The sequence below is a fragment of the Gymnoscopelus braueri genome, assembly GCF_963280865.1.
Source record: "Gymnoscopelus braueri genome assembly, chromosome: 20".
Classification (NCBI taxonomy): Eukaryota; Metazoa; Chordata; class Actinopteri; order Myctophiformes; family Myctophidae; genus Gymnoscopelus; species Gymnoscopelus braueri.
In genome coordinates, this window is record NC_137622.1 from 11,325,204 (window position 1) to 11,345,371 (window position 20,168).

Here is a 20,168-nt window from a genome sequence, read left to right on the forward strand (position 1 = left end):
CACACACACACACACACACACACAGGGTGAGGGAGACTGGGTTAGCCACACTACTACTGGAACTGGTGGCCGGAATTTTACTACTACTTTCAGAATGATGATATGTGATATTGTTTTCACCAGCTGGGTAGCTTGACAAAAACTTCACTACATTGTACACTCTCTGAGTTACAATTGAGTTGGCAGATGACCTCATGAACAGCCATTGAGGTGGCATATTTAGTGTTTTCTTATCAACTTAATTTGGCAAGAGATGAGGTTTGTGTGCAGTTTGTCCAACTGTTTGTGTGCAGTTTGTGAGATTTTTTTCCCATCTCCAATTATCCATCCATTTGTAGCTTTTTACTCCAGCACCCACTGTCATAATAGGTCCTCAAATGGCCTAGTCCTCCTCAGCCATATTACCAACTGCACTGCATTAGGTAAGACAGCTTTTAGTGAAGCAGTAGCTGAGGTACTTTTTTACAAAGAGTTCTAGTTGTAGCAACAATTTTCAAGTAACTTTACCAACATTGTACTTCACTGTGCCGCTAATGCTGTGTGTCCATGTCCTGGTATAATTTAGGTCAACAAAATAGGATAGGGACTTGTGTTTTATATGTTAGTTATAATATAGATAATTATTATCTACATTATTGTTCCATTCCCTGTGTAAGAGCTACCCTGAGGTAGGCTTTCACTTTTTACAGGGGCCAGCTTTCGAATTGCAGCCACATGTGACCTGTAAGTGCTCTTTTGAGCAGTTTTGAAGGAGAGTAGGGATTTACACTCCTTTATGACTGTTGGTAGGGCGTTCCACATTTTTGTGGCATAGCAGGAGAAGGAATTTAACCCCTTGTTTGAGCCAAATCTCGGTTGGACGTGATTAGTGGAGCTCCCTCTGGTGTTGTGATTATGGACGTCATTGACACCCACTTTTACTGTGAAGCCATGGCCTTGCACAGGTTAATTTTGTACCCAAAGAGAATGGATTCAGTTTTACCCAGGTGTAATGATAGTTTGTTCAGGGAGCTGCACCTGGCTGCCAGGTGCAGATTTGACCAGAGCTAAGGGCTTTTTCAACCTGCAACTTGTCCCTGTCAGAGACCAGCAGAGCCGATCATCCGCGAACCAGAACAAATTGCAGTCACAAGCTGATGTCAAAGCGCCGCAATACTATGCATTGTGAGCTTGTAGATCTGCTATTTTAAAACGATTTGTATACATTTTATACGTTTAAAAACTTGTGAAATGGGACATTCTGCATAACGAGTACTTTCTACTTTTGATAGGCTACTTTAAGTACATTTTGATATCAATACTTTTTTACTTTTACTTTTATTAAGTAAATTTGAAATTCCAGGCTTTTACAGAGTAATTCTACATTGCAGTATTGATACTTTTACTTAAGTAAAACATTTGAGTACTTCTTCCATCACTGATCCGGGGTCGGTCTGATGTTTCCCATCCAGTGTGTTTGTGGACGGGGCAGGCTGGTGTAAAGCTGATCCTGCGTCAGCCACAAGGGCAGCATTGAGCATTAACACATCATCCAGCGCATGTTTGTTTGCGTCGTTTTCTGCCACGCAGGCACAGCCCAGACAACCAACCAGAGTGGATCTTGGGCAGCCAATCAGAGTGGAACGGGCGCCGGACAACCAATCAGGGCCGAGGGGCGGGGCAGACCACCAGAGCAGTCGGAAATCCACGTAGGAACTAGGAAGCTAAAGCTAGTAGCAACGTTAGCTGGGAGGTATAGGTGAGTTTAAATGTTTATATCTGTGTAACGCATTCTATCGACATTTGTATCCACGACCTGTCCGTGTTCTGTTAATTATATCAGATTAGTTTTGCATGAGCACCATCAAATCCACATTAAGGTTGGCACTTAGCAGGAGGTGTGTACATTACTGCAGTGCTAAACCACTGGTGTGTTACACTTATGTTTGACTTGCTAGCTAAAGTTAGCATTATAACGATAACTTATTGTCAAGTGATTTAACGTGTGATCAATTTAACGTACATAACTCTCCATATAGGACAATGTGTGCAATGTATTGACTGTTTCTCTATTGTTGTTGTGTTTAAGCTGACGTTAACAGCAGTGCACGTACAATGGACCTGCCACATCATGGATATCGGGCAAGTGGTAAGTACAGAGTAATAGTTTTGGCAAAGTAACTCCTGTATGCATGATTTGCCACCACTTAGATCAGGGGTCTTCAACGTGTTTCAGCCCAAGGACCCCCTAGCTGAGAGAGAGATGAAGCAGGGACCCCCACTACATGGCATACAATTGTGTTGCAGATTCAACTTATTCATATATTTCATAGATGGCTTCATTGACTATATCAGTGTTGTGTAAATTATTGTTTTTTGTTAATTTCAGACATTTAACCACTTAAACCTTCAATACTTAGTACTTGATTTGCTCCTACACCAAATCTCTTTGCTGAAAATAGCCGATCTACAAGCAGCGTGTGGCGGTGTGAGCTTGTAGTTCTGCTATTTTCGGCTAATGTTTCTCAGAATAAAGATGCTAAGTGGTTTATGTAAACAAAATAAAAAAAGATTTGTTGGACCCCCTGTTGAAGACTCCTGACTTAGAGGGAAAGCTAAGTCACAGTTAGTTTTCAGCATTTGGCTTTGGATTTGTTCAATGCAAATTTGTGCGTTGTACTTAAGATTAAGTCTGCATTTGTGAATGAATTTGCATGCCATGTTCCCTGCCAAATCTATTGGATTAACTAATGCAAGCTGTTATAAGATGGGTTGTCAGTTGTCACTTAAACAAAATACCATCAGTTGTCTTGCACTCTGTTCCATGAATCACAGCAATACAAGAGTCATGTTGCCTAAACACAACATTCACTGCACCCCATTTAGTCTTTAATGTTCACTCCCTTCCCAGCAAAGCCAAGAGCTCGTGCAGCCCCACCAGCAGCAGATCCCCTTCTGTTTGAAGACACCAGCTCCGCAGCGCCACCAATGAACAGCCAGGGCTTCTACACTCCTACCTACAATATGGCTGGGCCTGCGGGTGCTCCCCAGGGAGATGCAGGGATGAACAACCTGTTTGCTGACCCTATGGCCAATGCTGCAGTGATGTATGGCTCCTCTCTGGCCAACCAGGGAAAGGACATGGTAAACAAAGAGGTGAGTCCTGCACAAAGGAGTTTTAACAACTTAAAGGACAAGTCCGGACTAAAATAACATACAGTATAGGTGTTTTTTCCTACTTATATTGATCTCGAATAACTGGCCATGGGGTCTATTTGCAGAATAGGCTCTATGCACAGCAACCTTATTGGAAATAAATTGGGCCTCTTCCTTACTTCCTTCACAGGTGTTACCAATGATTCTAATGAAGGCTCTGTTCCATTTAGTGTAGCACAGTGGTTCTCAAACCTTTTAATTTCAAGGACCCCCATAACTCTGAGAGTGTACAAATGGAACCAAATTGATCTGTAAGGTCCATTTGGTTCCATTTGTAGTTTGTACGCTCTCAGAGTTACATACACACCCGTAACCATGAGGGTACCTGCTCCACACTTTAAGAACCACTGGTGTAGCATAGTCTCCAGTGCATCAGCACCCTGACTCTGTTCGACTAGAATGGAACAGAGCCTTCATTAGTATCATTCATAACACCTGTGAAGGAAGTAAGAACTAACCTCGCGTCACCAGTCTTTCCACCTCGGAGGAAAGCCTGTTCTGCGTTTCTAAAGACCCATATGATCCGGTCTAGGCCACGCCTACTGAAACAAAAAAAAGAAAAAAGAATTGTCGCGGTGCTGCTTTGTTTTGGTTCCCCAATCCCTATTTAAATGGAATAGAATTTCCCCGTGGGATAATACGGATAATACAGACGCTAAATAGTCTCCGGAAAGTACATGATTTTATAGGACGGACTTATTTTGGGGTGAGACGTCTTTCCGGTTTGTCGCGATCCGGTCACTGATGACGCGGATGACGCGCCCGGTGACGTAGGGCTACTTCCGCTCCCGACCGGATCATATACACGAAAAGGAATGCTGCCCAGGCTAAGTAAGAACAGGCCCAATTTCTTTCCAATATGGCTGTTGTGCATAGAGCTTATTGCTTTTGTTGTCCAGTTTCCCCAGCAGTCTCCAGCAGCCCTCATAGCATAGAGCAGAGCCCCTAAGCATATCGCTACTTATGCTATTTGTTGCGGTCAAAAGCTTTATTTTTTTTCATGAATCTGTTATTAGTTGTCATTACACACACACGCACACATGCCTTGGTAGTCCCACACAAGCCGCCGTAGTCTGCTAAACGGATGTTATGCTGTTTTGTGTTTTGCCAAGTCCCGGAAAAGACACGCTGTGATTGGCCAGTACAGTCACTTTGATTGGCAGTTGTGCCGAACGCTCACTCCAAAACATAATTTACGAGACTCTTGCGGCTCGTGTGGGACAACCAAGGCATGGATGCGTGTAATGACAACTAATAACAGATTGATTGATTGAAATTTTTATTAGGCAAAATAATATAAAACATCACAGTTACATTTATAATACTTTTGTCTAAAAGGTCCGACCAAAAAAGTCCTTGCGAACTTGTTTCCGTTGGGGTCCTTGAATCAAAAAATCAACATAAAAATACAGAGAAATGCATAATAAAATAAAATAAAATAATAAAAAATATATTTAAAAAAAGGGGGGGAGGGGGGGGGGGGTCGTCTGTCTACAGGGAAACTGGTACTAGCTCCTCTTTTGGCCTCCAGAAAGATGAGTTTTTAGGGCTCTTTTGAATGGGCCCAGCGAACTGCATTTTTTGAGGTATGGGGTTAGACTATTCCATACCTTGGTGGCTGTGCTGTAGAAGGAGAATTTGCCCATGTTTGTTTTATGGGTGGGTGGTACCAGATTGTTGTTTACGCTCCCTCTAGTTTCGTGACTGTGGGTGTCGCTAACTTTTTCGAGGTATTTATACAGATATGCGGGTATAGGGGGCATTTCGGGCAAATCTGCATTTACAATTGTGAAGACCAGTCCCATTTTTTGTTGTTTAACCCTGTCTTCCACCCTGAGCCAGCCTAGGCTGGCAAAGTGAGTGGGAGAAAGGTGGGTCATGGGCCCCAGTCCGAGAAGTAGTCGAATCAGTTTGTTTTGGGACGTTTGAAGCTTAGTCTTCAGTGACACTGAGGTGTTGGAGTACCAAGAGGAGCAAGCATAGTCAAAAAGGGGCTGAATCAGGGCCCCTGAGAGGGTCCTGAGGGCCTGGGGGTTGACAAAAGAGGAAACTCTGCCCATAAATCTGGTTCTCTGGTTTACTCTTTTGACCACCTTTGTTGCCATGCTTTCACCCGTCAGGTATTTGTCAAGAATACATCCCAAATAGGTAATCTCTTCTTTGCTAGTGATGATTGTGTCATCGACTTTGAAGCGATATGCTTATGGGATCTGCTTATGGGCCCCATAGCATAGAGCTTATGGGATCCGCTCTATGCTATGGGGCGGGTGCTGGGGACTGGACAACGGGGGCTATTCTGCAAATAGACCCCATGGCCAGTCATTTGGGATCAATAGAAGTAGGAAAAAACACCTATATGTTATTTTAGTCCGGACTTGTCCTTTAACTCTTTGACTGCCAGAGTATTTTCATAAAGTACTCCCCCAGTGCCAGCAATTTTCGTGTTTTTTTATTTTTATATTTTGAATTTTTCTCATGAAAATAATTTAAGGACACATAATGTAAAGACCCAGCACAAATCCGCCACTAGGGCGCAGCACATGACAGCTTTGATCATGTCGTTGGGTCTCTCTCACCCTTCTTCATAGATTAGACAAGGAAAAACATGAAAACGGATGTGACGTCCCCCCCATTGTTTTGATCGGCGAAAATTACGTTGTGATATACGACGGCGATGACTGATCGTCACCCAGACCATAGATTATAGAAGAGAAACTGTCCGTTTGTCCGTCATACCGTGTGAAAGACCGTTTATTTACCTATTTTGGACGAAAATGACTGGGGAAAAGAATCAAAAACCGGAAACGGAATCCAGGTCATGAAACCGGATGCAGATGTCCGTGAAGTAAGTGGAACTCGAGAATAACATTGAATATTAAGCAGCATAGCGCAATCAGAGATTAAACAATGAACGCGCGTCCAGCGCGTCGAGCGCGTCGACGGCCAACTGGACAAAGTAGCACTTGACGCGTTATCGCGTCGTCCGCAGTCAAAGAGTTAAGCCATACACACTATACTTCGCCATGTGACAAATAGCGAAAATAGATGGTCTACGCAACAATGAGATTCATTGGGAGCTTTCAGATCTGTTATTTGTTAAAGTAGCTCATCAGTCAATATGATATCTTAATTCAGCTATGCATTGATTTGCTAGCCCAGCTAACGCCTCTAGATCAGATTGCTTATTTGTTCATGTTGTCCTATAATTAAATCTTCCCATATAATTTGTGAAAGACTGGAGGGGGGGTAAAGCACACAATTAAGCACTACATCATCACACTACGACCATGTAGCACAACGGGTGGATTTGAAGCAGTCCTAATACTGTAATTCAGTGTGCAATGTTCAGCCCTGCTACACAGTTAGTCAGTATATCACTTAAAGCTACTATCTAGGGCTTTCTTTAATAAATAAAACATTATTTTAACCTATGTCGATTATATGTTATGTTAATACAATATAGCCAGCACATCTGCAGATGTGTCTCTATTCTTCCATTGAGAAATTGAGACCCTGGTGTCAGGTAGGATGCTGACTGGTTGACAATGTCAATCAAGTTATTTGAAGCAGTTGCGCACCGGATTGGACACTAGAAGCATCTCCATCTTTATTGTATTTTGAACATCATTGCAATTACTTTAATCAGTACTTATTGGGGGGCATTACTTGGACAAAATGACATGGCTTGTTTCACAATGTCATCTTTTGAAGAAATGTCAGATAGAGAGAAGCACACATTTACTGACCCCCACAGATATCTCTTAAAGGGTGATGAAACCCTGTTTCATTTCCTCTCTCACCATACCACTAGTTTAAGAAATGCAGCGTGCATTGAGAGAGCGGACGGGAAGAGAGTGGAAGGGCCATCGTCACTTCCAAGAGTGATTACGTAGATTTACGCTAAATTATGATGACATACAAAACATCCAATGACGTTAACCTAAATTCTGATGTTCAATTCTGAATAATTGCAATTTAGCGCCTGAAACATGTTACATGTCTGACTCAGGTTAATGTACCACTTAATTGTTGTTGAGCTAATGGCAGGTATTGTGGTCTACTATTTCAAATCCCTCGAATCAACTAGATATCAGTCAACACGTCCTAAAACATATTATAGTGTTTCTGACATCTTTAAATGAATACTTTGCTATTACATAAAATAAAAAAAGCAAGCTACCAGTGTCCATTTTCTATCGCTTCAGGAACCTTTCCCAAATATACTAATAATAATTAGAATGCTTTTTTGCATTAAGCTCAGATTCATTCTCGCTAGCAGTCTCTCGCTCATCCACGGCCTCTCGTCATTGTATTCCTTGAGCTGTGTTGTAATCATCTGGCTCCTACGTATATTGCTGCACAGTCGGAGATTTTCAGGGGAACCACTTGCCATCAGAATGCGTCAGCGGTACCTGGAAATAAGTAGGTCAAGTTCCTGCAGCGATTCAATGGTGCTTGCTCTTCCTACGGTAAATAAATGGGGATATGGTCCTTCACATTAGTTGTTCCTCTTCCACAGTCTCCCATGCAGCTGACAACTTCAGTGTTCTAGTGTTATTATAATTAGTCCTTAGCTTTTCTAACGTTGATTAAAAATAAAACATTACCTAAGGACAAGAAGAACTACAATGTTATGCAGGGTGTGGCCAGTGGACTTGGCATGAACGTTTTTAGACGGCAGTGGCATCCATGATGCTTAGATTGTTCAAAAGCACTGCTGTTGATCAGGCTGAATTAATGCTTGTAGCCAAATGATTGAAAAAGCCAAATGGGTGCCTGGTGGTCTCCATTAGTTCATTGACACAGGGATGAATGTGATTCAATTGCCTTCACAGGGTGATGTGTTTGTATTACACAGTACTTTACTTACCTACCTATTCTGACCTTCTTAAATATTACCACTGACAAAATACAGTCAAAACTAAATTAAAACAAATGTATACAATAATAACTAAAGTGAAACTCACAAACCCACTCATGACTGAATTAAAAATGAAAACGAATAGAAATAAAAAGTAAGGAAAAATACAAAACTATAGTAACCTTGGCATGGACCACATGCTCCTTGTTAATGCAAGGACCCGAGTTTGAAACGGACTCCTGAAATGTCTTGCAAGTATCCCAGTCCCTTCTCTCTGACCTCAGTTTCTTGTCTCTACACACTCTGCTTGTCTCTATGCACTCTGCTATCTAATAAACAAAGATCTCTTAGCAAAGCCAAATGTGCTGTAGGATAATTCTTGCTTTTGTTCTTCCTTTCAGATCAGCAGATTTATGTCTATAAACAAGCTGAAGCATTTCTTTGCTGTTGACACCAAATATGTCGTCAAGAAACTCATGCTGCTTATGTTCCCGTACACTCATCAGGTAAACAAGTGATTTACCCCATTAAACATGATGTGTGAAATCAATGTACTAGGGCATGCAGATTGTTTAATTATGAGATACAAATGTAGGAAAACGTTATTCAATATCATATTTCGGACCACTAGCCACTCTAAGAAGATAATCAGCCCATTAATCACATCTTCGTTATGAGTGTGAGTTTTATTTATAAACATGCTAGCGAGGACTGACACTTAGGACATAAAAGCACTTTGAACTCAACTAATTCTCACTCTATACTTTGCGATGATAAGATATGCCAACACTGTAACATTGTGTGCTTTCATTCTGTTTGTCCTACCTACACTATGTTAGAACTGTATGTCTGAGACACACCAGGATCATTTAGAACTGATGCTTATAGAAGTGTCTTATTATGGCGGTAGGTGCAGGATAGGGTGCTAAACTCAAAAATAATGATTTGGAAAAACAATGATACCTGTAGAAAAAGAACAGACCGAGAAGCACATCTTGAATTTTCTATTTCACCATCTATTTTAGGGCATATGACAGAATGCTGGAAACGTGTCAGCAAACTTTGTTGAAATCATTGTATGAGTATCATAGATTCAAGTCGGGTTTAACCCTTGGCGATTCTTAAAAATGTTTTCTAAATCCAAACAGTTTTTTGAAGAAAAATAATAATAATTCAAAAATAGCAGATCTACAAGCTCATAGCGCGGCACTCTGTATTTTTGAATAGCCAAAGAAATCTAAAGTGACACAGATGCGTTCCAGGTCTCAATGGGTTAAACCTTCTTTTATTACACTGCCTGCAACAATGGACAGGGGATTGTAAAATGTTTTACTTGAGAACAGATGGAAAGATTTTAATGAAACTAGGAGGGAATGATCAGTAGGTTGCCCCGATGAGAGTATTTACTTTTGGGTAGAAATTGAAGGATCTGTAGGTTGTCCCAAGGAGATTTAAAGGTTAAAGTTTGCATTAAAAATGTCAATGTCACAATGGAGTGGTAGGTCAAAATCCAGGACAGATTTGATTAAACTTGGTGTGAATGATCAGTAGGCTGCCCTGAAGAGATAATTAACTTTTGAGTCTAAAAGGTCAAGGTCAGTAGGGCACAATCGAGAGATGTTTAACAAGAGATGTTGGTGTGGGCAGGGTTTGGACCACCCACCAGGTGCATTTGTTTATTGTATTAATGTGATGATTTCCATACTCATGTTTCCAGGATTGGGAAGTGCGTTACCACAGAGACACTCCACTAACACCAAGACACGATGTGAATGCCCCTGATCTTTACATACCCAGTAAGTTAATCTGTGCAGAGCTTCTGAACTGGAAGCTGTCTGTAACTTAAGTTTAACTTTATAGAGGAAGTGTTTCCTTCATCAGCGGCACTTTTGTTATCTTTCAGCAATGGCTTTCATCACCTACATTCTGCTGGCGGGGATGGCTCTTGGCATTCAGAAAAGGTGAAAAAGTTTTCCTTTAAATCCCATTTTATTTTCATCTGTTATAAATAATATAGGGACAGTAAGAGCCTCTGAATGTGTTCTGAATAAACCAGAGTCCACTCAGTATATTAACTTTCAGTCTAAATACAGTCCCTTCTTTACTAAGTGAGAATTTATCAATGACCAGTATTATTTAGTGATGCAGATTGAAACACAAATACGTTAGGCCAATTTATTTTTGGAGCGACAAGTGAACAACACATCGCACAATGAAAATGATGTCAAAACAACAAAAACATTTGCGGAAGACCTTCGCCGACATTGTCGACAGTACCTCAGGAAACATGAAAGGTTGCAGACGCTTCATTAAATGTTGCACATTCTGATTAGTTGGCAAGATCACTTTCACTTCCTTGTTTACATTTTGTGGGAGACGCTGTCAACAAGTCATAGACGGTATGAAGGTATGAATACACTTGTGGAATATTTTAATTGGCCATGAGGATTCCTTAGGGACTCTGCAAACTGTGCAAAGACCTGTTCTTCTCTTATGAGGCATTTCTTATTTTAAAGAATCACTGTAAATAATACCTATAATATGAGATACTTGTTCTGTCTTTGTGAGAATATATACTTTGCACCATTAAACTTATTATACTGTAGCTCAATTAGGAATTTCCTTTATGGTACAAACAGAATATCATTAAGACAGAGTTTTTAATTAAAACCAAAACATGATTAAAGTAATTAAAGAAATCTACCAGGGACATATTTGAATTTGGGAACAGCAGGAAATAAGTAAGCCATATGTAAATGTTTAAGTCTATACATTTTTGTGCAAGTTTGACTTGCGAACTTTTTAATACAGTATATTCAAATAACAATTTTTGTACATTGAACAGTAGACAGTATGAATGTTATCCTTTGGTGATAAAAGGAAAGAGCAGCACTTCCACAACATATAGCAGACACTATCACCGAGGATAAAAACACAATAAAGCCCTAACACTTATTTCCATTGTGGCCCTCTAAACTCTAGCCCGATTTATCCTTCATTGTATGATGGTGTCGTATGCTTGTAGAGCAGCTATTTTCGTAAGTAATACAGGAACATAAACAATATGAATTCATAATGGCTCCAGCAAATGGTTTGAACGAGGCAGTTCTGTGTTCCCTCCCAGGTTCAGTCCTGAGGTTCTTGGACTGTGTGCCAGCACTGCTCTGGTGTGGCTCGTCATTGAGGTGTTGGCCATGTTGCTGAGTCTGTACCTAATCAGTGTACACACAGACCTGTCCACCTTTGACCTCATCGCCTACAGTGGATACAAATATGTTGGGTAAGGGCTGCATCATATGCCAATCATTCTGGTCCTGTCAGTACATCTTTGTCATATTGTCTTCAAAGCAGATACTTCGACCATGCCTTGTCAAAGTCGTAGTGGGAAGAACTGAATTATAAAAGCGGAGATGGAAACTGCATATTGAAACAATATTTAAGCTATTTCCGTCAGATAAGTCACAAATAGATTGAACCAATATTATAGAACGAATAGATTGAACCAATATTATAGAATGAGCTTACAAGTGTGGATGTAATATTTTATTTAGGCGTTCGGCTCTGCTACATTTTTCTCCCTGCTCAGCACAATTAGACAACCATCATTAACCATTAAGAGCAGGGAGATAGATATACAATAACAACCCCCCATGGGGAACAGAACTAATAGCAGAGCCCACTGGTGGTGCTGGGGTGGCGGTGGGAGCAAACAGCCACGTAACAACAAACCAGGGACAGATACAGCGGAAGGAACGCAGATTTAGGTGTGCTTAAATAACCCGCGCAATTGGTCAGCTGATTGCCACGTCAGTGTATGACGTATGGGTCTTGCATAACACTGTATACACCCACATAGTAATGAGCAGTGTAACCTCTTGATTATATACTGCCTGAACTAACCTCGCAAGCTACTTATCATTTAATATTTCAAAGCTGTGCTTTCTGCTATGAAAAACGTAAAGAAAACATCCTGTATTTCTCACACTCCGACACGCCACAGCCCCACTTCTCACAGTGCTGCACTCAGCTCTCGTAACTCAACTAATCTTGTTTGCTCCTCCTGACTATAGTTTGCGGATCTTATCACATTGTTATAGTTTGCTTAAGATCGCAAGTGCAGAGCCTTCCCAACCAGTTTTGAGGTGCTGTTTTGGACCAAAATCAATCCATATTGCACTTCCTCTTTCAATCTCTCCCTCGTTACTTGACTTCTGTCCAGGACGCACCTCACAGAAAGAGAAAACTACATTGCTGTTTTCAAATACTAGCAATGTTACAGTGCAATGTCAACTGAGTGTAATGGTACAACATTAGCATAGTTTTTACACTATGGATAACTACTTTATAAACAGCAAGTCTGCCCCCTGTGTTTTGTCTTTTGAAGTTGTCTGTCTATATGGATGTTTCTGCACTAAGACAATGTACATTTCCCTTCAGACATATAAAGCACAAGATGACTACAAATTACAGTTTTCAGTTATGATATACAATATTTCGGTTTGTCTTTTATTAAAAATTATATTTTTGATGCCCTCTAATTACTTTTTTCCCCTATGGTATCAAAAACGGTATTGAATATTGGTATTTTTCAAGGTATTGCATCAATGTTTGTCCAGATATACCACAGGGATTTGTGAGCAGGTAATGTTTTTGCATTGCACGACACCGTTGTGTGATGGAGTATGAATTAGGCATTACGAGGGAGAGTCCTCCCTAATTCCCAAAATGTCAGATCCATCTTGTCCTCTGGACATCTTATAACCAAAGTGAACTTTATGCTTCTTTGATGTGAGTGGTAGGATGATCTCTTCGCAGTGCTTTGTGGTTTACTGTTTGGTGTTCTTCTCTGTGTGTGTGGTAGGATGATCTTCACGGTGCTGTGTGGCTTACTGTTTGGTAGTGATGGTTACTATGTGGCCCTGGCCTGGTCCTCCTGTGCTCTAATGTTCTTCATTGTAAGTATTTTAGAAGCAAATCATTGTTTACTGTATTTTCCAATGTCTGTTCATGAAAGTTTTATAATCCTTTAAAATGTCATAAATGAGTTGTTTCTAAATCATTCAGGGATATTTTGATACTGTACTAAACAAAACGGCTTTAAATGTTTTATGTACGTTGACTGCCTCTCCTGACAGAGTGAGGTAATTCAAACTGTCTAAACTGCAACAAACATTAAGCGTCTACTAGTGTCCAATCCGGTGCACCATCTGCTTCAAATAACTTTATCTTTAACTTTAGGTGTCCCACCTGACACCAGGGTTGGAATTTCTCAATGAAAGAGTAGGGAGATCACATCCAACCACTGCAAATGTGCTAGTTATATTGTATTAACACAAACTACCATACAGATTGGTTAAACTTAACATGTTATGCATTAAGATAAGTCTCTGATTTGTAGGTTTAAAAAACTAAAGTATGGTTAACCTTTGGTGAATTTGAAACTATTGTACAACTAGTTTATTTTTTATATATTGTATTATTAGTAACAACGTTACATTGTCTCTAGGTTCGTTCTTTGAAGATGAAGATTCTCTCCTCTCTCTCCTCTGACTCCATGGGGGCCGGGGCAAGTGCCAAACCTCGATTGCGCCTTTATATCACCGTGGCCACCGCTGTCTTTCAGCCAATCATCATCTACTGGCTCACCTCTCACCTGGTCAGGTGACCGGGAAGTGTGTGTTTACCGGCAGTCCTTTTGAATTGGACCCACCTCCACCAAAACAAAATCAATGTCCATGATGCTCACCTACACATGTGGTTGTTGAGTGCAACTGTTTCTATACCTGCCTTTCTGTTCCGGAATCAGTCAGCTCAGTGCATACACATTGAAGGATGAGCTGTCATTATTTGTGTTGAACTCATGTTGATGGAAGTGTTAAAGACGTTCACACACCAGCACAGTGAATGGAGATTTTGTTCAAGAATTGATGTCTCACAGCATGGCTCATGTGTGTAATACAGATAAATGCTTTTTTTTTTTTGGGGCCACTTAACTTTAAGGACAAGGGCTTTCATTGTAAAAAGCATAGACTTGTTTGATTACAATTGTACTGGGTACTTGTTACAAAATGTCTCTTTTTATAATGACTGTAAATTAATGTTAATTAATCATCAACACACATACACAAATCCTGCGTAGACCTACCCAGATTCTGGCTTTGATGTTGGTACATTATTGCCTAATTTATACTTGATTGTACGACAGTGTCCCACACCGAACATAGGAAATATACAAGCTCGCAACGCGTCGCATTGTGGATGCGATGCGTTGTGAGCTTGTAGTTGTAGATTGGCTATTTTTGCCGCTGGCCACCATTAAACAATTATGTACAAATCAGGCTCACCTCCCAGTACATTTCCCTTGTCAGTTTCATTTCTATTTATCTTCAGTTGACAGCATGACAGTTTGATTTTTTTTCCTTCTCTTTTGTAGAAAAAATAAATATATTTAGCTTTTGTGTATTTAAACTATGCCTCTGCTTTTGTTGTGCAAACTGTTGGAATTTCATTTGAATTTATGTTTTGTTTTACAAGATCTCACTTCCAAGCTTATTTCCCATGGCTGAGTGAGATGAGATATTTATTAGAAATACTGCCACCTGCCATGTTATGGAGTGAGTCAATTCACTCAATTGTGCTGTAAAAAGAAAAAAAAGAAACTGATGGAACGTATTAATGCTACTGCAATTGCTTTTGTCCGGCGACCACATAATAATCGGATATCACTTAATTTGTGAAAATCTTGCAATTTAATTAGGCATTTAGTACACTCATTGACTCATAACATTGACTTACAAAGTGCAAGATCAGAGTAAATGGCATGAACCCTATAGTCAAAAAACTACAGGGTAAATGGTCAAGTAGTAAATGGAGTGCAAGGAAATCTATTCCGTGCTACAAAATAACTACGATACCAGGTAAACATCAAACCTATAGTAGCATCTGTCTAAACATGCTATGTAAAGAACCTTGTTAGTATTTACATTATTTCTATTTAGATAACATGAACAATTAATTAACAATACATCTGCATAGTTTAACATCTTTCAGAAAATAAGTCTTATAAGGAATGAGTATTGCTGGGGGATGAGTCAGTGAAGATGTCATTTATTGGGAGCCAGAAGGCATAGACTATATTAAAATTAATGTAGAGTGGGCCTCTTAAAGGTAAGTGGGTGCCATTTCGTTGCAAACGAATGTCCTCTACTGTACTTAAATACAATTCTGAGGTATTACTTTACTTCAGTATTTCCAATACTTTTACCTCTACTCCACTACATCTCAGAGATAAATATTGTACTTTTACTCCACTACAATTATAAGTAACTTAAGTTACTAGTTACTTTGTAGATTTTGATTATTATTACAAAACATACATGAACCACTTCAGCAATGCCTCGCATTGCTCAAGTGGTTAAAGGTGGTTAGTGGTTAGTATTTCTATATTGCAGTATTGATACTTTTACTTAAGTGAAAAATGTGGGTTTTTCCACCACCAATTGATGTCATCATGGCCATGGGGCGGGAACGCGCTCGAGGCGCGTAATAGCTAAAGCGTCCTTTTGGTCTCCATGGAAACGCTCGTCTGGGATAGAACGCGGAGAGCCTCAGGAATCTGTCTGCGGATGACTCGAATTTTACCTTTAACTTTTTAATGAGCAGAGTTTTACAGCAAGAACTTCTACCACAGACTGATCCTCGGCACCGTCATCCGTTGATCATTTGGTAAGAGACTATTAAATGAACGCTTTATTCCACCTTGTGTAACGTTTATCTACATCATCACCACAAAGCTTATGTTACCTCGCCAAACCAAAAGGCATGTCTGTAACTTAATATTTCTGCGCCATTTTCCCATTGAGGTGTATAGAGCCATGCGGCATTGTGTTCACACTGAGGTAGGCGATCACTCACCTTGTTCATTTCATTTAACATAGGCCATAATATGTGTGACTATTTGCCAATAAAGGTCGATTTCAGTTCATTGTTTATTTAGGTTATACCTGGCCAATGTGCCACTAATAAGAAACCTGCAAACGGTCAGTGAATCAAACTTTTCCATGACTGAACTTAGCCTGCAGTGCACCTGTTCAGACTGGGTCTGGGACCACCTGCAGGAGGCTATTATATGGTGCAAAACAAGAGACAGGTAGCTAGCTAGCTGATGGTGAATGCAGTGGTGGAAAAAGTACTCACATATTTCACTTAAGTAAAAGTATCAATACTGCAATGCAGAAATCCTCTGTTACAAGTAAAAGTCTGGAATTCAAAATTTACTCGAGTACAATAGTACGTATCAAAATGTACTTAAAGTAGAAAGTACTCATTAAGCAAAATATACCATTTCACAAGTTTTCAAATGTATATGTTTTCAAATTTTGAAAATATCCACAATCTCACAATGCCTCAAGATGCTACATTTGTGAGCTTGTAGATCGGCTATTTTGAATTGGCCGAAATGTATATGGGCTGAAGTGGTTAATGTATGTTTTGTAATAATAATCCAAATCTACAAAGTAACTAGTAACTAAAGTGTCCAAATAATTGTAGTGGAATAAAGGTATAATATTTGTCTCTGAGATGTAGTTGAGTAGAAGTAAAAGTAGGCTACAGTAAATTTGAAATACTCCAGTAAAGTAAAAAATACCTAAAAATTTTACTTAAGTACAGTATTTGAGTAAATGTACTGTACTTAGCTACTTTACACCACTGGGTGCATGCCTGCAGTGAGTGGACTTTGAAACTATTTTGTGAATGCTCATCAGGGGGTAAAATTGTGGATAACATTTAACTCAGAATCAAGGTTGAGTTCATTCGTTTTTTTCCGCTCAACTCTGAAATGGATCTGGAAATCTTGACCCTGCCCTTGCTGGCCCACTTATGCCATGTAAACTATTAACGGCAGCTTAAATACGATATAAATAATTCTTGTTGTTTATGTTGCTTTCACATGGCAGTTTACAAAACTCGACAAGATAAAATATAAATCACAATACACATAAATAGCCTAAGCAATCATGAGTATTCCAAACATTTCATTTAAAACATTTAAAAGTATGCTAAAACAAACACATTTTGTAGATCAAGTTCATGCTGCTGCTCTTAGAACCACCTAGAGGTCCACGCCATACATCATTCATTTTTTATTTTTTTTCTTCTCCCCACAACAGATCTCCAACTGAATGAAGCTGGGCGTTCACCCCTGGAGAACAGATGGAGAGTAGCTCTCACCCACTGCCATCCCTCCCTCTGTCTTCTTCCTGCTATAACACCCTGGGAGGATGTCTGCCTTTGTCTTCCACTCCTGTGCATACCTCAAACACCCCCATATCGTTCCCACTTTCTCCTCTTTCCTCCCCTCCGTCTCCTACTTGTCTGTCCCCCACGGCCTCAGAGTCCCTTCACTCCTCCTCTCTCCCTCTCTCCCCTCTCTCACACTGCCTCAATGAGCCAAACACACACTGCCTCGGCTCAGTAAACGCGTCCGACCAGGACGACTTGACCTGCCTCAGCTGGCTGCACCAGAGGGCCAACTTGTTGCCACTGCAGCCTCTCCACAAGATCACACCACTGCCCCTGCTGGAGGCGCAGTCCACTGCAGCTTCCCCTTCATCCAAGCCCCCATATTCCTTCAGCAGTCTAATCTTCATGGCAATAGAGGATTCGCCAAGCAAGAGTCTTCCGGTGAAAGGCATCTACGAGTGGATTGTGAACAACTTCCCATACTACAGGACGGCTTCGGGAGGCTGGAGGAACTCTGTTCGACACAATCTGTCTCTGAGCAAAAGTTTCCGTCGCATTAACAGAGACAAGAGCCAGGTGGGCTCATACCATCAAACTGATTATGTTTGCTTTCTTCATCATTACACATTACACTCTCATTATTGTGGATGATATTTCATCTAAAACTGATGGTGAGATGTCTGGATGGGTTGTTTTCATGTGTTTCCCACTGTGCTTGATGTGTTTCAGTCTGTAGGGAAGGGGTCACTGTGGTGTGTGTGTACGGAATATCGGCCAGCTCTCCTTGAGGTCCTCAGGAAGACACACTTTTACCACAGCACTAACAGTAACCTGTTGAACAAGCCTGCATTGTAAGTGAACAACACTCACAGTAACCAGTATATGTAATGTCAAATATTAACCTTTCCAGAAGTCCTGCTGTTTTTGCCTGTCTGGATGGTCATTGGGAATGGTAATACGATTACACATTTCTGGGCCGCAGTCCAGTCAAAACAAAAACATGAGGTAGTTTGCTCCATTACCCACTGAATATTTCTGCTGCCTGCACATGTGTGCCCTGTGAATGATTTTTATATTTTTAGCACCCCTCTAAATGTGTATGACAATCTGACATCGACTGTATTTCATTAAATAACCCTGTCAACTGATCTTCTAACCTAACCTCTAATCTAACCATTCTGTGCTGGCATGTTTATTTGTGGAGCAGGTTGGAGGGAGCTGATTATGGACTTTCTATGGCTTGTGATTCTTCAGAAATCTCAGGTTGGTGATGGCAGTAGAGTACCATTTACTACAATATCATACTAGAATGTCCCCCCCCCCCTAATAGCAGGTATATATAACTCTTTACAAATGGCTTTCCACTCTCCACAAAAATGTACTTGCTGGTGAAAATGTTATGTTTGCACTTTTTATTACCTGCTTCATCAATCCTCTCACTGGCTCTCAGCATGCAACATTGTTCCTGTGTTTGTGTTCCGTTGGCATGACAACATTCTTCTATTACCATGACAACCCATAGTCCCTGCAATAGGCTGTCTCCTTTAGGTTTTGTCCATTTATTTCTGAGCGAATATATGTGCTATATTTGTGTTAGAACAAATAACAAGCAGGTTGCCTTGAATGACATTTTTGTCTTACATACCATGTGCTAAGTACATACAACCACCCCAAAAAAAGAAGAAGAAAAAGAAAGAACTTTCAATTCTAGTTTTTTGTGTTTTGTGGAACAGATTCCCTGGCACACCTCCTGGCAACAAATCCCTCACCTCTCCATGCCCTGACTTCAGACAACCCGACTCTCTCAGAAAACCCAAGTTGCCCTTTAACCCCTGATCACGAGGAGCTTGTCACCATGGAGAATGTGGAATACCAGGACGACATAGGAGGCGGGGACATGGAGAAAGACCCCCTATCAGACAGCGGCTACATCGAGTTACACTACTACCAGTATGACCAGTACCAGTACCTGGTCCTGCCCGGTGAGACTGAACTGGACCTAGAGACAGTGGAGATCCTTCAGCTTGACGCCGAGGCCCAAGAGGCCGCTGGTTCACTGCTGGACCTGGCGGGCAGCGGGCATTAACGTCACGTCTGATTTATACAACCTTGTACAAACGCGTCTGATCGTGCGGTGAAGTGTGTGCAAAATGGGCCCCAACAGACGTAACATATGCCCAGATTTGCGTTCTGCATCATTAAAGGACCATACCAATATTACTGCATGTCATGTCACCTCGGCCTCAACCATTCTTCCCAGAATTGCTTTATTTTTGGGAAATGGTGTTTTGTTTAGGAAAGGGGAGACCTTTGTTGTTCCCTGGGGAAATGCAGTTTCAGCTTCACCCTGCTGATGGCTGCTCAGATGGCCATGAAGAGCGCTGGGGAGGAGCTGTTATTGGTTTACTTAGTGTCACTCTCAGAGACACGTAAACATGGACGAACCTGTGATCTTCTGATTATCAGACGTATCAGATGTTTGTCAACGTTAGCTAAAACTCACTATATAATTAAAAGCCCTCTTCAAGTTAATATTTGAGTTTGAAATGCAGCACTTGTAAGGAACAGTTTTTGTTGATATCAATGAACAAATTTGAATGGCTTAATAATACAGTAATTCTTGATCAAATAAATGGCGTAGTGACTTTCAGTGGTAGTGAATGACATTTAAAAATGTAGACAGCGATCAACCAAAGTCTGCATACACTTATTGAAGATGGGCAATCTGCGACTAGCTAGAAGTCCATTAGACTGGTCTGGTCCTTTAAATTGATCAGAGGTGGACTGATGAGAATTTACAACTATGCTGCCGTGTGCTATGTTGATACTGCCCTGAGATGTTTATGTTGGCATGAGATTATTTTTAATA

At 40.6% G+C, this 20,168-nt stretch overlaps 2 protein-coding genes across 3 annotated transcripts; both read left to right on the forward strand.

Annotated features, from left to right (window-relative positions):
* The first annotated feature begins 1,641 nt into the window (after positions 1-1,641).
* Positions 1,642-14,518, forward strand: yif1a (Yip1 interacting factor homolog A). 2 transcript variants are annotated; one of them, XM_080415839.1, is made up of 9 exons: positions 1,642-1,727; positions 2,068-2,128; positions 2,891-3,135; positions 8,458-8,562; positions 9,774-9,852; positions 9,960-10,017; positions 11,181-11,336; positions 12,918-13,011; positions 13,563-14,518. In XM_080415839.1, exons 2-9 carry the CDS (start codon positions 2,095-2,097, stop codon positions 13,719-13,721), a joined length of 930 nt encoding a protein of 309 aa, XP_080271965.1. In that variant the 5' UTR covers positions 1,642-1,727; positions 2,068-2,094; the 3' UTR covers positions 13,722-14,518. The 2 variants fall into 2 exon arrangements, with proteins under 2 accessions (XP_080271965.1, XP_080271964.1); XM_080415838.1 differs by having other exon boundaries at positions 1,662-1,738; positions 2,069-2,128.
* Positions 14,519-17,269: 2,751 nt separating this feature from the next.
* On the forward strand, positions 17,270-19,385 carry LOC308075546 (uncharacterized protein; the record flags this gene model as incomplete). The annotated part of the gene is made up of 4 exons (XM_080415492.1): positions 17,270-17,875; positions 18,029-18,150; positions 18,507-18,562; positions 19,033-19,385. The coding sequence occupies 4 exons, from the start codon at positions 17,270-17,272 to the stop codon at positions 19,383-19,385; spliced, it is 1,137 nt and encodes a 378-aa protein (XP_080271618.1).
* Positions 19,386-20,168: the final 783 nt, after the last annotated feature.